The sequence below is a fragment of the Euleptes europaea genome, chromosome 5, assembly GCF_029931775.1.
Source record: "Euleptes europaea isolate rEulEur1 chromosome 5, rEulEur1.hap1, whole genome shotgun sequence".
NCBI classification, from domain to species: Eukaryota; Metazoa; Chordata; class Lepidosauria; order Squamata; family Sphaerodactylidae; genus Euleptes; species Euleptes europaea.
In genome coordinates, this window is record NC_079316.1 from 34558373 (window position 1) to 34582247 (window position 23875).

A 23875-nucleotide genomic window follows, 5' to 3' on the forward strand; every position below is an offset into this window, starting at 1 on the left:
ACAGTTTTGAGAATTCGGATCAGAAAACTGCGTCTGCAGAGTAGCAAACCCAATGCAAACATCCCATGCATAAATGGCCATAGAGATTTGATAGAAAGAGGGGGATTCAGAGCAAGGTTCAGTGGATATTCCAGATTAAGCTATAAATAGCTATAAATAGCACTGCATTTTAAAATCACTTATAATTGTTTTTATAAATATATTTTATATCAGTTGTTTTAAGTAATATGTATTTTATAAACACCGGTCAGGCCATTTCCTTACAGGTTATTTGCCCTGGGCTGATGCTTTTGGGGTTTATTTTTGCTCTTGCTGTTGGGTTTATTTTTGCTTCTCCATAGCTTTGCAGTGCATTCATGTACATCCTGCTGTTTCCCTGGCTTTCCCTGATCTTTTCCAAATCTGCTTTGCTCCAGAGTATACATGCCTGTCTCCTTGTCAAAAACTGCTCTGTCATATTTTGTTTTTAAAGGGTTTGTGCATTTGGCATGCATAGTTCAGAACTCAGTTGTTTTATAACAATAATAATTCAGTATGTAGAATCAATAAGCTGGGCAGAGACGTAAGAACTTGTGGGAAATGATCACAGGTGTCCTAAAGTAAGGTTATGACTACTTCCTTAAATAGAATCCCAGTTGCCCCCATCTTCATAATATGCTAATTCCAAACACTTGGAAGAATTTTGTGAAACATACCTATTTTACTGAACGCTTCTTTTAGTTCTTCCAGTTCTTCACGAGAAATTGTGGTTATGCTATTTTCCATTTTTTCACTACCACTTCCGTTGTTTTCGGTTCTATATGCCTAAAAATAATCAGCAAAGCATATCACAAAGTATATTCCAGAAAGATACAAACTACTAACCATTAAACCGTGCACGGAAGGCGTTTTGTGATTAATATATAATCTGTAACAATTTACAACCTACAATACTGTGAGTAATAATTATTTGGAGTATATCACAAAGAAAGCCGGTTTCTAATGATACAATGCTAGCACCTATATTGCTCCCACTGTTATCACCATGCAGGTCCAAACACATCAGCTGGAAATTGTAGCTGGCTGTATAAATCTACTTAACTCAAAAGAATAGAAAGTGAAAACTTGTCCTGCCCCAGTACACAGATCAATGTGCAGAAAAACTAATTTGATACTTTGCTTCGGCAGATTGTATTTTGATAACATTTTTATTGAAATTCTTTGTGGCTAAAGTCTTCCACTATGCTACCGTTTCATTTAGTCATCTTTTTCTTTGAATTATATAGAAAACATAAAGAATAAATTATTTGTTCTCTGTGTTTAGCATTACAATCATCCCCAATTGAGCACACGGGCAGTGCAATCCTGTGGCCTGGGAGTTGCATTGGAGCCAGTCGTGGTGCAACTATGGTGCAGCTGAGGTGCTCCCTAAGGAAATACTTACATGGTGGACTGAGGGGAAATGGAGGGCAATTCCCTATCCCTAGCACAGAATATGTCTTTATCATTACTACGTTTGCCTTTTAATTGAATTGTTCACCATGGTTTCAAGATCTCTTTCTTGACCAATTACATGCCCCAGTTACATGCCTGTCTGTTTAGACCCCCTACCCCAATGGTATAAAAGTAAACCTAGATATTTTGCTCCAGTGTGCATCATTTTATATTTACTTACATTGGAATTCATATTTTCCAGGATCTTTGTGTGTGAAAGGGCAAGCGATCACGTCACAGCAACCCCTTCTTCCCCCCTTTAAGCAATGTGCCTCAAGTATTCTTAGATAGATTAATACATAACACTCAAATTCATCAATAGTATCAGTTTCACAGTTTGTTTAGCCTGCACAATTGAAACGGATCTTAATGCGTATGTGCTTTGTATTGTACTCCGCTTCAGTAAGAAAACACTACAATAGGAATACTGGATGCTGCAGAACAGGCAGCACTAAGATAACATTTTTTTCTGAATCACTATTATGAGCAAAGCTGACAGTGGCCGTAATATTTAAGCATGCCTAAACATTTCGATTATAAGGACTCTATTTATAGTTGCTTATAGCTTTGTTAAGCAATAACCTATTCTGAGATAAAGCATTTTTTACTGCATGTCTTTCTTAGGCAAGTGGTCGCCTCTTTTTGTAGACAGAAAGTGAGTACACTAGGAAGAACACCACCCCTTCCCTTTCCCACTTCAATGCCTCACATTTTTCCTTCTCCCTGTCCTTCAGGCTCAGGTGCTGAGATCTATCCTTCAATTCAGGCCTGATTGAGAGAACATATGCATGGCTAACAATAAATGTGTGGGAAATTGTAAAGAGAAACTACATAATGGTTTCCAAACTAGCATTATCCATCATTAAAGTAGGCAAGAAATTTTGTGGTGAGGGGGCCTAAGAGAGGTGGAAATCAGAACAGAATCAGAATACAAGCAGCCTAATATGTCAAGTTATTTAATTTTATTAAATATTAATATATTAAAATTTAAGAGTGTAACCTGAGAAAGTAGAATGCATGGATTCCCCCAATTTACCCCATTATTAGCCCTTATTTCTGTTATTGCTTGGGTTCTCTCCAGTTCTCCTCAGGAAACAAAGAATTTTGGAATGTTCATAAATGGATAGCTTTTCAAATATATAATTTTGATCAAGAACAAAAGATTAGTACATTATAAAATTAAAAACAAATTTCAAATACTTTTCTCTGAAAGAAAAATGTTTTACCTCTTTTTGTTGCCCACAAAAATTCCCTAAAATAGTATTTTTACTAAAATAGTAAAAGCTACTTGCAAGTAGAAACTAACACAGAAGCCAGATAACTGGGTGACCTTCTTCCCTGATATGCTATTATTTTTAATTACAGACATTTTATATAACTTGTCTCTCCATCTGTAGCCTGAAGTAAGATTGCCAACTGGATAGAAAACAAACTTCCTGACCCTTTGGTGGTGGAAAGTGCCATCAAGTCACAGCTGACTTGGCAACCCTATAGGATTTTCAAGGCAAGAGACATTCAGAGATGGTTTACCATCACCTGCCTCTGCATAGGGAATCTGGACTTCCTTGGTGGTCTCTTATCCAAGTACTAACCAGGGCCAACACTGCCTAGCTTCCAAGATTGGACTAGCCATCCAGGTCAGGGCCTTTAATAGAGGTTTAATTAATACAAATGTACATATGAAGTTTTTCATGGCATAAAGTTAAATAACATCACCTGATAATTGCTGGCAGATCAAACTTGTATTAAGAAATAGCTAAAAGACAAGTTTAAAAGTTGGTAATCCCAGCCTAAACCAATACAGTTAGTTGATCGACTCCATATCTGTGCAATCCCACAAATGCAGGCTTGCTGAGGAGAGGATTTTTTGAAGCTCAAAACACCTACAGGCACTCCATTGACCTCTCCCACACTGTTCCACCATGATATAGAATGGGCAGAGCACCCTTCTCTCTCTGCTGCCCCTGAGAGAGTTCCATTTATGGAAGGTCTGTTGTTTTCAACAGCAACCATTGCTGATAAACATACCTCATCAATCTATCTAGAGCCTGCAGCCTACAGAATGGCACATGGAGAAGATTCCTTACTCCAAGGGGGAAAGCCAGATCCCAGTCTCTCAAACCTCAACCTACCAAACAGGGCTTTTGATAATTACAGCTGACACCCCATGCAAGTAACAACAAAGGGACTGAATCCTCACCAAATCACCTGGCAGGGCATTTTCCAAGACCGATGGGTGCTCAGCAACACATCAATGGGAAACACTACTGAATTCATCTCTCTTCCAACCTACATTCCCTCATCATCCCACCCTCCCATCCCCCCTCCAGAACTCCTAACAGACGTTGACACACTCCTTGGCAAGAAAGCAATCAGCAAAGTGCCTGAAAAAAGATCAACCCTCAGAATTCTATTCCAGATATTTTCTGGTCAAAAAAAGGGGAAGTGAGACCTATCCTAGACCAGAGAGGCCTAAACAAGTTCCTGTCAGCAAAAAAGTAAAGAATTATATCAGCTACAGATGTCCTCCCTCTGTTATGCCAGGGTGTATGGTTTGTAACACTGGACTTATTAGAAGTGTATTTCCACGTCAAGATAAGTCCAGATCACCACAGTATCTCTGCTTCCAATATGGTTCCTGTTAATTCCAAGACATGGTCCTCCCCTTCAGGCTTGCTACAGAGCCCAGGGTGTTCACCAAGGTGGCAGCAGTAATTGTAGCTTACCTGAGGAAACAGGGATGCAAGATATACCTATACTTCAACGACTGGCCAATAGCCAATTTGAAAGTAAAGCTCCTGTCAGACTTACATTTTACACTGCAGGTACTCCAAGCACTTGATTTACAGGTCAATACAAATAAATCCATGCAGGAACCGATACAAAGGATATACTTCATAGGCACCATCCTAGATTCCACCCTAGTCACAGCCTTTCCACCACCAGAATGAATCCTGACAATCAGACCATATGTATTTTAATGCCAAAAATCACACTTCCAACCTGCTATCCTGATCCAAAAATTGCTGAGGTTAATGGCCTACACCATGTTGGTGGTGCCACATGCAAGGTTACGTATCTGCCCATTCCAGTTGTGGTTTGTCAGCACCTTCAACTCCCTCCACGGCCACCAATCCAAAAAATGGAACATCCCAAGACAGGTGGTATGGTGCCTACACTGGTGGATCCTAACTGACAACCTCCTCACAGGGGTCCCGGTTCATCCTCCCATGCCACAAACAATGCTAACCACAGATGCCTCTTTTTCAGGCTGGGGTGCACACATAGGGAGAGTCTTAATCAGCATGATGCCCCCCCCCCCAAGAGACGTGTATGCACATCAATGTGCTTGAACTCAAAGGAGTTCACAACACCCTACTGGTCTTATACAAACATGACTCTGGCAAAAGTATACAAATAACCCCAGACAATCTAACAGCCATGTACTACACAGACAGGGTGACACATCCTCTCAATTGTTATGCCACATATCCACCCAGATTTGGGAATGGGTAATTCATGACCTTCACAAAGCTTCCATTCAGTCCATTCATATAGCAACTGACTGGTGGACTAGTGGACTTCCTCAGTTGCACCCACAAGACCTATCTGCCTTCAGTCAGATCTGGAAATGCAAATCCTTCTACTCCCTAGGTTCACAAGAACCACACTCCCTGGGAGATGTATTTCAAATCCAGTGGACAGGGAGCCTGCTATATGCCTTCCCGCCCCCCTCCTGTTACCACTAATTCCCAGGGTCCTCTACAAAATGGGACAAAAATGCACATCTGCTATCCTCATTGCTCCCTTCTGGCCCAGACAATTATGGTTCCCAGCACTACTGGCCATGTCCCCCAACTGTTACATTCTACTCCCACAGAAGCACAATCTACTGCTAAAGGGTCCCTTTCTCCATCCAAACATCGACAGCCTATATTTAATCGCATAGCTCTTTCAGTAACCAACAAGCAATATTCTGAGCCCATCAAGGAAGTTCTACTTAATACCATAAAACCTTCTATCTGGTGCTCCTATTCAGCCAAATGGAAATAATTCAGTAGATGGGCCATAGAACAAGGCTTGGACCCAGTCCTCTGCCTGAGGAAAAAGGTCTTAGAACAGTGGTTCTCAACCTTCCTAATGCCGCGACCCTTTAATACAGTTCCTCATGTTGTGGTGACCCCCAACCATAAAATTATTTTTGTTGCTACTTCATACCTGTAATTTTACAGGTACACTGTTTATTAACTTAATAAACTTAATAATACACATGATGACTTGGATCATTCATCCCCCCCCTTTCCTCAACACCTTTTAACAACCATTCATGCACGGGAGGTTTTGCCTTGGATTTGTGCTCTCTAGATGAACATTTTCCCCATCTGCATTCTCAAAACTCTGCAGGGGGGCTTATTGTTGAGTTTTGAGAATCTGGATGGGGAAAATGTGCATCTGAGTGGCAAATCCAAGGCAAAACCTCCCATTCATAAATGGCCAATAACCCCGTCTCGGGTCGCCCTCCCGCCTGGGCTCCCGGGCCCAGGACCAACCCCGACCCCAGCGCCCCAGGCAGGGGAAGAGGGAAGAGCCCTCGAGCCTCCACTCACCGGGAGAGCAGTCGGGAGAGGCTGTGAACGGCAGCCGGCTAGAGCCTCCTCCCAGCATCCGGGGGGGGCAGGCCAGAAGCCCCCACAACCGACAGGCCCGCTTGTCAGCTGGCGAGCGGGAGAACTGGCCTGGGCGGACCTTGCCCGGACGACAGGGCACCGCAGCGGCCGCGACGGTCCCCGACCCCCAGGCTGGCCAGTCAGCCGGGTCCCCGGGGAGAGGCCAAACAGCCCGCCCATCAGCTGGCCGGTGGAGGGGGGAGCTCGCTGGGAGAGGGAGGCGCCAGAGCGGCAGGCGGTTCAGCGCGGCTCCAGCTCTGGCGCTCCCCAAAGCAGGCCCGCCAGCATCAGCAGCACGCGATCGCTCCTTCGTCATGCAAGCGCCTCCTGCGCAGACTCTCTCCCGCCCCCTTTCAGAAACCTTTCGGTACTGCCGTGCTGGTATTTGTCTCATCCCCCCCGTCTCGACCGGCATTCGTCTCGAGTCGATCGACACCCCCCGCGCGTGCCTGCACTCGAGGGGCCAAAGAGCGGTTTGCCGACCCCTGTGAAAGGGTCGCAACCCACAGGTTGAGAACCGCTGTCTTAGAATATTGCCTAAACTTAACCAGAGGAGTTCTCGCACCCACTTCCATTTGAATTCACTTAGCTACTACAGCATGCTTCCATGTTGAGGTTGACAGGTAGTCCCTATTCACCCACAGGGAATCAAAATATTTCCTCAAAGGTCTACAGAACCAATTTCTCCCAGTTCAGCCCCTGGTCCCCAGTGGAGCCTCTCACTAGTGCTCTCTCAACTCAGGGGCAAACAATTTGAGCCAATGGCCACTTGCCACATTTGCCTACTCACTATGAAAACTATGTTTCCAGTGGTAATAACAACAACTAGACATGTCAGTGAACTACAGGTGCTTACACATGACCACCCCCTTTCTGAAAAGTTTTGATACTAGGGTAGTCCTTCACACTTCTGTGCAGTTCCTACCCAAAGTAACACCCAGATTCCATTTTAACTAAGGTATTACCCTGCCAGTGTTATGTCCTCAGCTGCAAGACAAAAGAGAATGAGCGCTTATTTCCTTAGAAGTTAGAAGGACCCTCCTCCATCTAAATAGAACAAACTCTTTTAGAAAATATGACAACTTATTCATCACTTCAGTAGGCTCCAACAAGGGCAAGAAACTGTCAGCCCAAACCATCTTGAGATGAATGGTCACATGTATCAGACTATGTTATAAACTGGCACAAGTTGACTGCCCACTGCACATCCACTCCCATTCAACCTAGGCACAGTCTACACCTGCAGCTTTCCACCATGGTCTCACCATTGACTCAGTCTGCAAGGCTGTGATGTGGTCTTCCTCCTGTGCCTTTGCAAGACACTATATGATGAATGTGGATGCCATGAGAGGCAGTGGGAAGAGAGGTCTATAATCTTTGTTCAACTAAGAGCTCACACCTGCCTTCCTAGGGCTGGTAAATCAGTTTACTAATCTTCCATATGGGACTGCAGAGATACCATGATGATTAAAACAGGGTTGCACTTCCCCATAACTGTTGTTAATTGACTGGTCACCTATGCAGTCACACAACCCTCTCTCCTGCCCTGCTGTGAGCTCTAAACTCAATTTGGTAACCATTACCTCACTTAGGGTAGCCAACCTCCAGGTACTAGCTGGAGATCTCCCGCTATTGCCGCTGATCTCCAGCCGATAGAGATCAGTTCACCAGGAGAAAATGGCCACTTTGACAATTGGACTCTATGGCATTGAAGTCCCTCCCCTCCCCAAACCCCACCCTTCTCAGGCTCTGCCCCAAAAACCTCCCACCAGTGGTGAAGGGGGACCTGGCAACCCTAATCTCATTGAGGCAGTGGCAGAGAGGAACTGAGGGAAGGACGCTCTGTCCCCTGTATATCACACTGGAAAAGGCGAGCAACAGCATGGGGGAGGGAGATGGAGCACCTCTAGGAGTTTTGAGCTTCAAAAACTCCTCTCCACTGCAGGCCTGTGCATGCGCTTTACCCATTTGTGACTGCACACAAGTGACCACTCGATGAACAACAGTTATAGGAAAGCGCAACCCTGTTTTCTACCTCTTCAGGATTATCACCTTGTTCTGCTTCATATGCAGACCAAGCCTAAGAGTTCTAACTGCCAGTTTCCACGCTTTCTCCTTGAGCTATCCTGTCCTATAGCTGGTTTTCCCCACAAGTATCCTCCAGGTTTCACTGCAGCCTAGGGTTCCCAACTGCCCAGTTTTGGCGGGCAATTGCCCGCAAATTACTACTGCTGCCCAGTGACTCTCAGCTGGTCGATGGGTGGAAGCAGGTTGGGGGAAGGGAAGGAGAGCGATCGGAGTAATCTGCGTAATAGTGTTGCTTCTGGTTTATGCGGAAGTTTTGGCATTGCAATGCTCTAGCACTTGCAAAAAAAACTATGGAAACTAGCCCTGCCTCCCAACCCCACCTCCCTAAACTTCCCACCAGTTGCGCTGAGGGATCTGGCAACCATACAGCAACCACAGGGTGCCAATTTCCCAGGATTTTCTTGCAGTTAGCCTCTGCTGCAAATGCATCACTATGTTATCTTAAGTATGATGTAATTTAGGAATTCTAGGATCCATCACATATTTATTGTGCCCTCCCTCCAAGAACTTCAGGGTGGCGATTCTGCCCTTCTCCATTTTATCTACACATAGAGTGCTAGACAATGGCTGGCACCCAGCAGTAGGTGGGGGCCAGGGACATGGGGGACATTGTCATCACACATGACATGATGTCACTTCCAGGGAAAACGGGCATCACATCCCTCTAGGAACTGCCACAAACTGTATGGTAAAACCATAGTTTACAGAGATTCCTAGAGCAACATCACATCATGTGAAATGATGGCATCTCCCCCCCCCCCCCGCCACCTAAAGAAGCAGTCGCAGAAGCACAGGTTGCCAGTGGGAGGTCTCCCCCCATAGCAGGAGACCTGACAACCTTATCTTCACCACAATCCTGAGATAAGCTACACTGAGGCACAGTAACTGCTCCAAGGTCACCTGGTGAGTTTCATGGCCAATTGGAGATTTAATTCTCAGTCTCGGTTTCCTGTCCAACACTCCAACCGCTACACCACAGTGTCTCTAGAACACTTACACTTTTCATGTATTAACAGTCTAACAGACTTACAGTTGCTTTATACTTATCAGATGACCCTGTTCCCTCCAATGTGCATTTTATGTCACAATGTTCCAGGCCTTTATTGGGTTAATGGAAAGCTTTTAATCACTACAGATATTAGAACTCCTGCTGTGAAACTAGGGGCTAATCAGCTATTTTAAGGCAATTACAGGAACTAATAATATAACAACCAGTGTAAGTGTACAAAGGTTTTGCCTTCAGGATGCAGTTCTTAGATGCAAGATGGCAAATTACCCATCAGACAGTAATTCATTTTATTGAGAAAACTAACAACTAAAAAATGAACAGTATTTATTACATAGGAATATGGCCTTCAGTACCCTACTCATTCCTGGCACAACTGCTGGTTCAAAAGATTATTAGATTAGATGGCAAAGATACTATATTACAACTAAGGCAGCCATAATGGGGGGAAAATCTTTTTTAAAACCTTCCTCCCACAGTATTTTCCCTCCTTCCTCCTGGATTCACCAATCTATAAAAGAATGTAATCAAAAGGACATTACTTATTAATTGAGAATGTTCTCTCCAACAATGGCGTTTTCTCAGTTATAATGCAGAAAAAAATACACATCTAAAGCCTTAACCGAAACTGTTCAGCCATATAAATTAATGTTAGACTATACAAACGTCTTTATTAATCATAATCTTCAAACAAGTCATTGTTGAACTGTGTACTATTCTATTGCATAATATTAATAAATCTACAATAAAATCCTATTCATATTTACTCACTGATGGGATTTCCTTCCAAGTAAATGTAATAAGATGGCAAACTGAGGCTCCATAGCACAGGAAGGTCTGCATTCCTAGTCAACAAGCAGTTCCTAACCGGGGCCATATTTTGAATTGAGCAAACAGCGAAGGGTGAGCAGCATTGATTTCACACACTAACTCATTCCCCAAGCAAAGACTTAGGCAGTGCTTTCAAACCCCACACCCACCACTATTGGCAGGTTGATGCTGCCTGTCTATCACAGATAAAGAAAATCTGTAGCCTCTATCTGAAACTTGGAAGTGAACTCTCTTAGCTGAAGGATACATTCTCCGTGAATGTCATCCCAGTTATGTGGAGATGGGATTGTTGCACCCAGAAATGTGTTTCCTATCAAGATGAATGAAAGCAAATATCATCTTCACTTCCTTTGTTTTTTATATTTAAGAATTTGACTCAACTTTTTAAAAATGCATATAACTCCACTCCAAATCTGCTGGCCAAAACAAATATGATAAATGTCAAGTATCCTTACATATAAGATAGATTTTGTGTGCATCTGTGGTTTGGAGTGAGGCCATGCTTGTTTCTTGGTGTAAATGGTTGGGATCAGGGTATTTCAATGACCACCTTCTCTATGTGAGTCTTACACACTGAGGTAATGTGGAGAAACCCTGTTCCACGTTTTGAACTTCCTCCCTCATGAAGATTGCTTGGCTCTGTTACTGTTAACTTTTCATACATTGACTAAAAGTATTGTTTTAAACAGTTTTAAAAATTTGTTTTAATTTGCTATTTTAATGTTAATTATTTGAGTGGCTCCACTGATTTCAAAAATGTTCTGAAAATATTTTGTGATTGTGGAGTTGCTGGCAGCTTGTTCTTATTTCTGATTGACTTCTTTAATTTATTTTACTAGTGCAAGCCTCTCTGTGGGTCCCTGTTACAGAAATGTGGAATATACATGTATTAATTCGTAAAAAGAATGGATTGGATCCAAAATAATGTTGGTGGAGCTCAGATGATGGAACAGAGCTTTCCCTACTCTCCCTTCATACTCAGCCCATCAAACTCTCTGAAATGCTGCTTCTGAGGAACAAGAGACCCTCAGGAACAACATGAAGGCAAAGGGGAGTCGGCCATGGGAGGGGGGAAGTGAATATCATCCCTCCTCTTGATAGTGGAAGTGCCTTATGCTGGATAGGTACTAGCTTAAGATCTCCTGCTATTACAACTGATCTCCAGCCGATAGAGATCAGTTCACCTGGAGAAAATGGCTGTTTGGCAATTGGCACTTCTATGGCACTGAAGTCCCTCCCCTCCACAAACCCCGCCCTCTTTAGGCTCCGCCACAAAAGCCTCCCGCCAGTGGCAAAGAAGGACCAGGCAACCCTATGGATAAAAATTATATTTGTATCTGACCCAAAGTTCCTAACAATTAGCCACACCTTCTTGACTATAATGTATGTAAAAGAATTCTGAGTAAAATATCTCATGGCTTCCTTATTACTCAGTTTTGTGTGCTTGGTCCTAATGTAGGAAATTGTACATCTCACAACCGGATGCACCTTCAAATTCCTGTTCTATAATTGCTTGCTGGCAGAAACAAGAAGCCCCACAGAAACAGTACACTCAGCCCTCTCAGGGATCCAGGACCTCATGTTACTCTTTCTCTCTCTTGACCTACTTTAGGAAACGACAGTAATGGCATTGACAAGCTGTGATCAAAAAAACTCCCATAGGGGGTGTAGAAAGATCATGGCAGGAAAGCAGAAGCAATAGATACAAAAGAGAGGAGGGAGGGATAAACATCTGTGATTCATAATAGAGTGTGAAGCTTCTAGCAAGAAGACATGTCTATAAATGTAAAGCTATTAGGAAAATTACAGGCTAACGTTTCTAAACAGCATGAATTTGATGACGAACATGTTTGGCAGCAGAAGTAGATGATTCCAGAAGCTGCAACCATGGGATAAAGAAATAATAATAAAATGTTAATGACAGGAACAAATGTGCAAAAGCAATCCAGAAAGGGTTTGCCCTTGAAAATAGAAATTACACACACTATACAACTAAAAACGAAAGCTGACAGGCACTGAGCCAAAATTGATAGAAAATCTTTAAAAGGGTTGAGTAGTTAGCAGATCGCAAACAGTGTTGAAGTCAGCACATCTGAAAACTTCCAGTGTACCACATCTTCTTCATGCTGTACCTAGAACTTAATATGAGCATGATATACCAGGACTCTGACCCAGAACCTATTTCCTATTATGGGACCCAGCACTGGGCAAGAGAAGTACTCTAGTGATCTGAACATATGTTGAATTCCTTCAGAAATGGGTTGACTGCATAAACAATAGGGCATCATGTCATCTTTATGTGATATCCCTGAATCCTTTGCAATGCCAGAGAACTTGGGTAGAAAAATCTTGGACTTTCTTTGAGGGTCTTTCCCCACATATATAGAATTAATGGCTTCTAGGTTAGACAGTTAATTTCTAGGCAGGTGTGATCCCTGCAATGTTTTGTTTTAGTGCTTCCAACGGTTATTCATCAGTGGCTTGAAGTTAAACATGCTCCAACTACATCCCTGTTGAACTGCTATACAGTGTTCCACATGGGGTCAACTATAAAATCTGTTCAAAAGCTTCCACTGATTCAATGTACAGTTTCAGGGATCATATTTCTTTTTTAAAATCCCAACCTGTTTCCAGTTCACTTCTGAGCACAATTCAAAGTCATGGTTATTATCTGTGAAGCTCCACAATTTGGGACTAGGAATCCCCTTCCTATAAAAGCCAGCCCACTGATTAACATTAGAGGCCCTGTTCTGAGTTCTTCCAATTATCAGAAGCTAAGAGGAGGTTGAGACGGGGACTTTTCAATAGTGGCACCCAAATAGAGCAATTTATTTCCCAATAAAGCTTGCCTGGTGCCAAATTTACAGTCTTTTTAGATGCCAGGACATGGACTGCTTTCTCACCTCTTGGGGCACATCTACACTATAAGTTAATATTGTCATCCCACTTTGACAAAGCAGTAAATTTCATTTGCTAATAGTTGTGACTGATAAAATACTATCCATAATATATTCGGATGAATACTAGTTATTAGGGCACCCTCTATCAAATATACCGGTTTATGTTTTCTGCAAAATTTCATTTTATAAATCATATGTCCCTAAGATTTAATGTAACTGCAAATCATTCTTCAGATGTTATATTGATGTGTGTGTGTGTTAAGTGCCGTCAAGTTGCTTCCGACTCATGGCGACCCTATGAATGAAAGTCCTCCAAAATGTCCTATCTTTGACATCCTTGCTCAGATCTTGCAAATTGAAGGCTGTGGCTTCCTTTATTGAGTCAATCCATCTCTTGTTGGGTCTCCCTCTTTTCCTGCTGCCCTCAACTTTTCCTATCATGACGGTCTTTTCCAGTGACTCTTGTCGTCTCATGACGTGACCAAAATCGATAGCCTCAGTTTAGTCATTTTAGCTTCTAGGGTCACTTCAGGCTTGATTTGATCTATAACCCACTGGTTTGTTTTTTTGGCAGTCCACGGAATCCGTAACACTCTCCTCTAACACCACATTTCAAAGGAATCTATTTTCTTCCTATCAGCTTTCTTCACTGTCCAGCTTTCACACCCATACATAGTAATAGGGAATATGATGGCATGAATTATTCTAGTCTTGGTGGCCAGAGTCACATCCTTACACTTCAAAATCTTTTCTAGCGCCTTCATGGCTGCCCTTCCCAGTCTCAATCTCCTTCTAATTTCTTGGCTGCAGTCTCTCTTTTGGTTGATGGTGGAGCCAAGGAATAGAAAGTCTTGAACAATTTCAATTTCATATTGATGAGTTGCTAAAATGCCTAATTTTGATTCTATTTCGAAACGTGTGTATGGCCTGAGTAATTCATAATTACAGAATCTGTCATTTTCAGCAGGCATGTATTCACAAGGGTTGCAGCTGTTACCTAATAGAGAAGGTTATTATGGATTAAAACTGGGTTAATGAACCCAATGCTCAAATAGTGTAATAATGAGCAATTATGTAACTCAGACAGTCACGCACATATGGAACATGCAGAGTTCGTAAAAGAGAAGTCTCTTTTGTTCTATCCATTGCAACTGCCTTAAGAGTAAAGTTTCAATGAGGCCCATGGAATCTTGATGCAGCAGTCATGTTTACCATGTACAATATGCATCACAATAGCAAAAATGAATTCTGAAATATCTAAAACACACAGTATAACTCCCATAGAAATTTTAGAGACATATTCTGTTATAAACATTAGGTAGATGAGCTATGAGGCACGCTGCGACCACATTCATTTGGGATTGATCTCAGCATAGCATCGAACAGATAATCTGGAATAACATTTGTAATATCCTAGGTTCTTCTGTTTATATTTTTCTGAACAAAAGCAACATTGTTGCTAGAAGAAGCCTACTAAATAACTAACCACTGCTTCCAACAGCAATATCAGTGGCATTTTGAACCTCAAAGAACAATCCAATTGGTTGCTAGTTAAAATAATCCTTAATGAGTTTTGTCAATTTATAAAGGATAAAAAGTGGCAGGTATATAAAAACCCTATCAAATCCTTGTACAGTGAGTTTGCACATGTAGCAGTCCAAACAGACCATACAACTCTCATATGGTTTATTGTTCAGAATGAAGATATGACCATTTATTGTAATTATCAGTATATGCTTAACAGAGCAATTCTAAGTGAAGGGGTAGTTGGGACGGGTGCTGGGATGGTGCAGCCGCACTGCCTTCAGAGTGGCTTGCTGCCTTGGTGCAGCAAACCGAAAATGTATTTTGCCCCAAATCCCATTAAATTACTCCATTGAGTTTCTCGGGGCTATGCCTTCCAGGGGTTCGCAGGGCAAAAGGCCTCAGGGAGCTGACTAAAGTCAGCCCCACCCCCAGGAACGCCCCCTTTGGCACCGGCGTGAGCACTTGCCGCAGCAGCTGTGCAATCACTTAGCCACACCTTCTTGACTATATGTATGTAAAATACATATAGTCATGCTACTGTGCGGCATCATGCTACCGTGCAGCATCATGCTACCGTGCGGCTCCCCAGCATTGGCGTAAGTGGCCCTGTGCCGCCGTTAGTGCCAATTTAGCTGGCACAAGTGGCATTAACAGCAGCGCAGGGGTCATGCCAGCTCCAAACCCTTTTCGCCCCCCCCCTTTCAGGATTGCTCTGCCCATATTTGTATGGTTAAAAATCCAGGCACAATCCTGAAACAATTAACACTACAATATCCTATTGACTTCAATTGTAATCTAACCATATTTAGACCAGATGCACAAGGATTAAATCCTATTTGTATGTAAAAAAAATGAAACAAAATAAGACAGTCGAGACTTGGACTGCAGAGGTTACCTATTTACCTATTTAGTGAATTAATGGTGCAATCCTAAACAGAGTTATACTGTTTTAAGTTCATTGAAGACATGGCTTAAAATGGTTAACTCCACTTAAGATTGCACTGTTATTGGCCTTCGTTTTGAGCCAGTTACTCAATTTTTATCTTTTTTACTTTTGATTTCTGTTTCTAAGAACAAATTGGTTTTATTGCATTCATTAATAATTACTAAACAGGTGCTTGCTAGTGCTTTAAGTCACAAGCCCTTTCCGCTTTATCTTTGCAGGTTTCAAGTGAAATGTCTAGTTGGAACAAATCCTAATAACTTCAGCCTTCAGCAAACTACACACATCAGTTTGAGCAAAGGTCAATTACCTGTCAGGTAGGTTGTTACTTTCTTTACCATATATGGATAAACCTGCAAGTGGTCACACTGGGTATCAAGAATATTATAGTACATATGACAGATAGCTAGATAGATGTTTTAATCAAATATCTTGTGAGTTTGCTACTTCTCACAGGGAGGGGCTGTGGTAGAGAACATGCTTTGCAAGAAGTCCCAAATTCAGTCCCCACTGCAACAGTAAAGGATCACAGGTAGCACATTCTCAAATAAACCTTTCTTTGCCTGTGACAGCGGAGAGCTGCTGCAAGTTAGAGTAGGTAATACTGAGCTAGATAAACCAGTGGTCTGACTTGGTATAAGGCAGTTTTATAGGTATACACGCATTAATTTTATTGGTTTGGTCATTCTTGTCTGAGCTGGATGAAATTTAGTAACTTCCTCTGTATAGTTTTAGGAAAGAAGCCACATTTATGTTGAATCCAAGTGAGAAAGGGAGGCTATAAATAACATAAATAAATAAAAATTTACCCCGTCAAATTCCATGCCATCTTAGGGATGTCCACCTTAAACATCTGAGAATAAATGATATTAGTCTGCGAGGTGGAACATAATTAACATTTGGAATGTTATTTTGTTATGTTTTAGGAACATAGGTACTAAACTTTTACAAAAACAATAGAGGTAGTTGAGATTAACCAGCATGTGCTAGCAATGCTAGTTCACTCCAGCCCATGGCTCTGCATAAATTTTTCATTCCACTCGGTTCCTATCCAACACGATAAGCCTCTGGAAAGATACTGAGGTTAAACAGTGCTAATTTCCTCTCCAGTGATCAAACATGGCAAAGGAAGAAGTGAAAAGGAAACACAATGTCACTTTTGAAAGCACAAAAATGTCCTAGTTCTTTCAAAACAACTCCGAAAAACCTTTGATCTTTGCAAAATAAGGCAAGAAGACACCTGAATTCACTGATGCCTATATATGGCGTGGAAGAAAAAGCCAGGGTGTGGCCAGTTATGAATGAAATTGTTGACAGTTATCACAAAGACATCAGTTGAGAAAGTGGGCCACAATGAAGCCACCTTTATCTCCTTTCTGGTGAGGCACTGAAAGCTGCTCCAGCGCTGTGGAAACAGGCACCAGAAACAGCATTTATTCAGAGAATTGTGTTTCAATCTTCCCTCCCAAGAGCTTGATAATGAACGATGCAAAGCAAGCCATTTGCCACATAATACTTAAAACAGATACAATCACTATATTTTTCCTTCAGGCATGTAAAGCTTGGTTTGACACCTATTCTATTTCCCCTCCTTCTCCCTTTCAATATTTCTGCATTTCTGCCAGTGAAGAATGCAATGATACAAATCGTTTTTTTCTGTTACAATATCCCATCCACATAAAGCACACGAATATCACAAAGCACTTTCTGTTCCGCTTTAATAACTAATCAGCAGCAAAAGAAAATGGCATTACTTCTCATACATTATCAGCTCCCAGGAAAGTAAAGTAGCTATGAACGGGGTCACTGGCAGTTTTGTCCTTCAAAATATTTTTGACAGTTATTATCTACGTTAATATTTCTTGGGGAACCTCAATGTCAGTTTACTTCAAAAGCTATTGGTATGAGAACGGGAACGCTTTAAATATAAAGTAGCAAAACAGAAGCTTTAAGCCATTTAAAAATTAATCTGCTGTTGTTAACAGCCTCTTTGTGCCTGAAAGGAAGACAAGATACTAAGCAGATGCCTCTTTCCTTCCCCCCTGGAAAAAATACCTGCAAAACAGCCAGGTATTGGAAACCAGCTCCTTTCACCTGCTTGCTACCGCTCCTGGGCTGCTGCTGGAAGTCAGCTACAACGCCAGGCGAGGTTCCAGTTGGAGCTGCAAAGTACAGGAGAACACCAGCGGCCAGCTGGCAGTCGCAGCTCTGCTGAGTGGCAGCAGTAGAACTCAATCGGCTTGCGTCCTCTTAGGCAGGAGGCGGGCTCGGATCGGAATGCTCTCTGCGCAGGGGTTAGGAGGGGATGCGAGGGCTGTCATTAGAAGGATCAAATTCCAGCGATTGTAAAATGTAATTGATTCCAGGAAACTAAGAGCTGGGAACTAGGCTGCTGCCAGTCTTTGGGGAGGCTGCTTGGTAGGTTTAATCTCTCCGTCAACAGGATTTAAAATGCAGGCGGCTGCAATCCCCTATATCCAGTTCCTGGAGAGTAAAGCATACTAAACTTCAGAGTAAATATACTTTGGCTTCCTGCTGCAGATTTGTTAGGATTGTACCGATTGTCTTGTTCTGAAATGTATATAAGAATGTAAATTACATCTAATAAACAAATTATATATAATCACGGCATCGGAGAGTTTACATTATTACTTTTGTTATATGCTATATTACCCAGTACTGTATATCTGCTGTTTCAGTTTCGCAAGTATAGCACTAACCGATCCAAATTAGATTTCCCCTGCTAACTCACCCTTTAAAGTCAATAGGAGAAAAAGTAATGCTTACATCATAAACTATATGGTAATTCTGCTGAGGATGCATTTCGAATCCCCCCCCAATTATGGTTGCCAACTCCGAGTAGGAAAATTTCTGGAGATTGTGGGGGTGGAGTCTGTGGAGGGCAGGGTTTGGGGAGGGAGGGGCCTCAGCAGTGCATAATGCCATAGAATCCACCCTCCAGAGCAGCCGTTGCCTCCAGGGGAAACTGATCTCTGCTAGAGTTGCCATTTTGGATTGGGAAATTCCTGGAGCTTTGGAGGCGAAGCAGACTTTGGGTATGGCTTTACACACACACATGGTCCTCAGCAGGATATTATGCAGGGCCCCCCAACATGATGGCCATGGGTGCCATGGCTCCCACCAGCACCTTTTGTGGCACCTGCCAAGTGCTTTTAGGAAGGGTTTGGGGCCAGGTGAGACTTTTGCCCAGCAAGGCTTTGAATTGGCCACCGGTTATCTGATTGGCTGTGAAGAGTTCTTAAAATGTTACTTTGGTAGCATCTGCCACCATAGCACACGCATCTTCACTGTGTAATTGAAGGTAAGCTGTGGCAGCCATTTTGTGTCAGAATTCCAAATGTGCCTGCAGGCTCAAAAAAGTTGGGGACCCATGGTATAATGCCATCGAGTCCACCCTGCAAAGCAGCCATTTTCTCCAGAGGAACTGATGCCTATAGACTGCAAATCAGTTGTAATTCCAGGAGACATCTAGGCCCCACCTGGAAAATTGCAACCCTAATCCTGTTCCACCAAGGAGTTTAAAATGCTTTGTTATTTCTTAACTATATTTACTTCCAAACAGACAGGTTCAGAATGGGGGATCTACCTACAGACAATCAACTCACTGTGTTCAATGGGACTTGCTTTTAAGTTTTACCAACACTCATACTGCTAATCTCAAAATTGCTTTTTCATTATAATATATTTATTGATGTACGTTATTTATACCCTGTCTCTCCAAAGTGGCTTATATAATTCTTTTACATTTTATCCTCACAACAACCCTGCGAGATAGGCTATTTATTTAATTTATAAAATGTATACCTCGCCTTTCTATCCCATCAGGACCACCATGGTGGCTAACAGTTTAAACAAGCATTATAAGAACACATCATTAAAAACAATTACAACCAAAATTAATATACGTATTAAAAGCACAGAAAAACCAGTAATTTAAACATAGGGCAGGAAAGAGGGATTGCTGAAGGAAAGCCAGACAAAACAAAACAAAAAGTCTTCGTCTGCTGGAGGAAGATAGTGACAGAAGAGGACAGAAGAATATCCTTGGGGAGAGAGTTTCATAGTTTTGGTGTCACAACCAAGAAGGCCCTCTCTTGGGTTGCCATCCACCTACACTCAGAAGCCAGGCCTCGGAAGATAACCTTAGCAGTTGGGTGGGTTGACAACCTCCAGGAGGGGCCTGGAGGATCTCCAAACTACAAAGATTGATTCCCCTGGAGAAAATGACAGCTTTGGAGGTTACTCTGACATTATACCTCGCTGAGGTCCCTCTCTCACCAATTCCCACCCTCCCCAGGCTCAACCACCAAATCTCCAGTAATTTCTCAACCTAGAGTGAGAAACCCTAGGTGGGTTTCTATGGGCATAGCTGCTAGGAGAAGGTGGTCTGTCACGTTAGGTTCAGATGTGTGACTGGCCCAAGGTCACCTAGCAAGTTTCCATGGCAGACTGAGGATTCAAACTGAGGTCTCCCAGATCCTAGTCTGACTCTGACTCTCTAACTACTATGTAACACTGCCTCTCTAGTCCTATGTGCAAGTGTGATTATTACCCATTTTTGACAGTGTAGAATATGGTTATGCTGGAGTCATAGGCACCTAAATGGAAAATGCCTTTTGCAACAAGGTGGTCACAAATCCTCCTACCTTTCCATGCCATGCTGATAGGGTTCCCAGCTCTGGGTTGGGAAATACCTGGAGATTTTAGGGGTGGAACCTAAGGAGAGTGGCATTTGGGGAGGGGAGGGACTTTACTGGAGTACGCCATAGATTCCACCTTCCAAAACAGCCCTTATCACCAGGTGAACTAATTATCACCTGGAGATCAGTTGAAACCCCAGGAGATCTCTAGCCACCACCTGGAGGTTGACAACCCTACATGCTGAATGTCCTGTGATCATTGTTATTTTATATAGTGCTAATACACGAGGATTTTCCTGAAACAAAAACAGACGATTTTCCTGAAACAAAAACAGAGTGGTCTTTGACTTTCATGAGCTGTTATTTCCCCATGCTTTGCTGAGGTAAATCTGGTGAGGTAGTGCATTATATGGACAGGTAATGCAAGCTAATTTACCCACTCTCCTGTTGAACAGAACGCTCCAAATGTACCACATATGAAGCCCTTAATAGGGAATCTTTGCCCACTCAACAGGCTAGGATCCAAGGACCCATCAAGTCTTTCCCAGCGGAAACCACTTTAAGGTCAACCACCCTTGAAACAACAGCCCTGGTGCCTGTCGGGATGCAGAAGGCCATCCTGGCATGTTGCATAATTATGATCCATCATCTCCTCCACACTTCTTGGACTCGGAGTAAGAGGACCGGGGCTTCCAGCGCAAGAAGGTGGGAGATCCTGAAAGGCCTCAAACTAAAATCTGCTATAGACTGGGGTGGGGTGCGCATTTTCACTATTTCTAATGAAGAAACACTAACACTTGGCTTAGTTTTTGCCTCATGGTTTGTCAACGACGCTGCAATACTTTTTTTTTTTGAATTTTTAAAATTATTTTCTTCATTTAATATATCAACATATAAATCAACCTCTATTACTACAAATTGATAAAAGGTAATAAAAAACTATTAATAATAGTAATTTAAACTTAAAAGGACTTCCCCCTCACTCTGTTCTACCTAAAAATAAATTGTATATACTTTTGCTAACATAATTAATCCCCATATTGTTTAATTAATGTATACGTATCTTATCTTGGTTCTAATTTGTTATTTTAGTACCTTAATATAACCATAGTACAAAAAATGTATAAGGGATTAAATCAAAGAATATCCTTTAAATGGTCCCATTAAAAATTGATTTTCGCAGTAAATTCTCCACGGCTCCCATTCCCCCATAAATTGTTCATTATCCTTCTGATTTATTAAAGCTGTAAGTTTCGCCATCTCTGTCAATTCCAGCATCTTATTTAACCAGTCATTGACGCTGCAATACTGCTTGAGGCTATTATTATTCATAGTTAATCGTTGCTTGGGAAGGTGTATACAGTACGCGTAACATCGGTCTGTTTATTAGCTAAAGTTGTAAAACGAGTTTGGTACGCGGCCTTAACATGCTTGTTTCCCCGCCCTCCCATCTAATGTTAACCTATTTCTATTTCTTTGTGATCATTTATCTCTCCCAACATCCCCAACTGCAGTCAACGAAGACCGATCGTAGAACTCGCTGCCGCCGCTGTGAAAGCCGGGGAAGAGAACCGAAACGCTTTTGTTGTAGTCTGGTTGTTGCCAGCCACCGTACTAGGTCTGCTGCTCGCGCCAGCCGGGAGGACGGGCGGAGAGAAGCGCGAAGTCGAAAGTGAGCTGGCGGGAGAGGCCTAGAGAGGGCGCGGGTAGCCGGAATGGCAGACCAGGGGCTGGAGATGGCCTCTGTGATTCCAGCCCTCAGGGAGCTGGGCAGGTAGGTTTAAGGAAAGCCGTCCTTTGGTTGCTTGTCTGCGTGCTCTCGCGGGCCTCGTTGGGTCCCCGGCGAGGAGGAAGTGCTGCATGCAGAGCTTCGCCTGAGCCAGAAATGGGCGGTGCGTGTTCTTTAGCAAGCCTCTCTCCCTTTCCCGCGCTTCTGGGGAACTATGGCCTGCCCCTGACAGCGATGCCAGGTCTACAGGCCGTGAAAACGAGGCGGCAGAACCCCGAGATGTTGTCGCGAGTGTTGTTTTTGAACCCTTCCCACCCCCCACCTGAAAAATTCCCTGCAAGTAGAAGAATTAGTGCGTCGGAGAGAAAGCCCTGAATGATCCTTGGTGTGCAAAATGTTGCTTTACATCGAAGAAGGTGTTCCAGCCAGCAGTAACGCAGTAAAATAAGCCTCAAATCTAATGCAGGATGAAATGTGTCAAACAAATCAACAACTGTAAAGATTAGGATATGTGAACAGTTAGCCCCTACAGTAAGTTAGGAATCAAAAGTCACTGTTAAATCCCAGGAGGTATGTTGTTTTGAATTTGTGAATGAATTTAATTCAGCATTCTCTTATGACGTTCTTCTGAAGGAGGACAAAAGTTTTTAAATCAGCATGTTAAGATATTTTTTGAGGTTTTGTTTGTAGTCTTAAAAAAAGCCTTTTAAGCTACTGACCACCACATCTTAGGATAGTGAAGCTAATTACAGGAGGATTCTCCACCCCCCCTTCTGGCCTCAGCTTTACAGTTCATTAAACGGAATCAGCGTTCTAGGATACAGGCAAATTTCTATACATTCTATACAATTTATATGTTTATAAGGCTAATTTATTTACTTCATTTATATCATACTTTTCTCCACAATGGACACCCAAAGTGGCTTATAACATTCTCCATTTTATCCTCACAACAACCCTCTGAGGTAGGTTAGGATGAGCGTATGTGACTGGCCAAAGGTCACCCAGCAAACTTCCATGGCAGAGTGGGGATTCTGATTCCTCACTAGTCTGCCACTACACCATGTGGGTTCTCATGTCATCAAACCTAGTCCTACATATGCTTTTTTGGAAACAAATCCCTTTTGGAAATAAACATTTTCTAGCTCTGTAATATGCTTTTTGAAACAAAGTGGCCAGATTGCACACAGTACTGTGGTTTTTTTTTAATGGCTTGGGGTTTTTACACTGTGGTTTATAATTGTAAGGCACCTCAAGCGAGACTCTGAAGAGGTAGCATAGAAATGTTCTACATAAAACAAAACAAATGCAGCTGCACCACAGAATTATGGCAGTGTTCTGATCATTGTTTTTCAGCCCTCTTCCTTAGAACACCAATCACTGAATTTGCTTTTTTGCGTTAAATAGTTATTTTATGCAGTGACTCCACTCCCCAAGATCTTCCCTGGGTACTCATGGTTAGTTTAGATTCCATTGGCATAAGTGGAAAGTTTTCCTTATGTGTATCACTTTGTACTTATGTTGAATCTCAGCTACCTAGTCCGCCAACCTGAAGAGATCTTTTTGGAGTGCTGTTCACATTCTGGTTGAGATTTATGCATCCTGAATAAAGTGATGTCATTGATAATTCATTCACTGATGGAATAGAAATAACTTTTCTCCAAAAGAAAAAATTGACACTATATCTGGAATCCAGCATTTATCTGGAGGATAAAAGGGAGGAGAGGAGAGTGATGTAAGCCACATTGTGTCCCCATTGGGGAGAAAGGTTGGGTATAAGTCAAGTAAATACCTTTAAATACTTTTATTGTGCAGTTTTATATCTTTAGTTATATATATAGATATAGATATATTCAAGCTGAAACACAAATATAACTACTGACATTTTTAATTCCAGTGCTAGTCCAGAGGAATATAATACTGTTGTACAGAAACCAAGACAAATACTCTGTCAGTTCATTGACCGGATACTTATGGATGTAGATGTTGGTAAGTAAAATGGAGCTCAAATCACTAAAGTTGCCAAATTTTAAGAAGTTTAAAAAGGCAA

The 23875-nt window shown here is 42.3% G+C and overlaps 2 protein-coding genes across 2 annotated transcripts in view; one reads left to right on the plus strand and one right to left on the minus strand.

Annotated features, from left to right (window-relative positions):
- Window positions 1-17522, minus strand: part of PLS1 (plastin 1) — a 57359-nt gene extending 39837 nt beyond the window's left edge. Inside the window, exons 1-2 of the mRNA XM_056849424.1 lie at window positions 17491-17522; window positions 696-804 (exon numbers count right to left, since the gene is read on the minus strand). Of these exons, the coding sequence (XP_056705402.1) occupies window positions 696-765 (70 nt within the window). The 5' untranslated portion in view covers window positions 766-804; window positions 17491-17522. The remainder of the gene's footprint in view (window positions 1-695; window positions 805-17490) is intronic.
- Window positions 17523-21784: 4262 nt separating this feature from the next.
- The window catches only part of ATR (ATR serine/threonine kinase), a 61091-nt gene continuing 59000 nt past the window's right edge, over window positions 21785-23875 (plus strand). Inside the window, exons 1-2 of the mRNA XM_056849664.1 lie at window positions 21785-21870; window positions 23723-23814. Coding sequence (XP_056705642.1) covers window positions 21812-21870; window positions 23723-23814 — 151 coding nt within the window. The 5' untranslated portion in view covers window positions 21785-21811. The remainder of the gene's footprint in view (window positions 21871-23722; window positions 23815-23875) is intronic.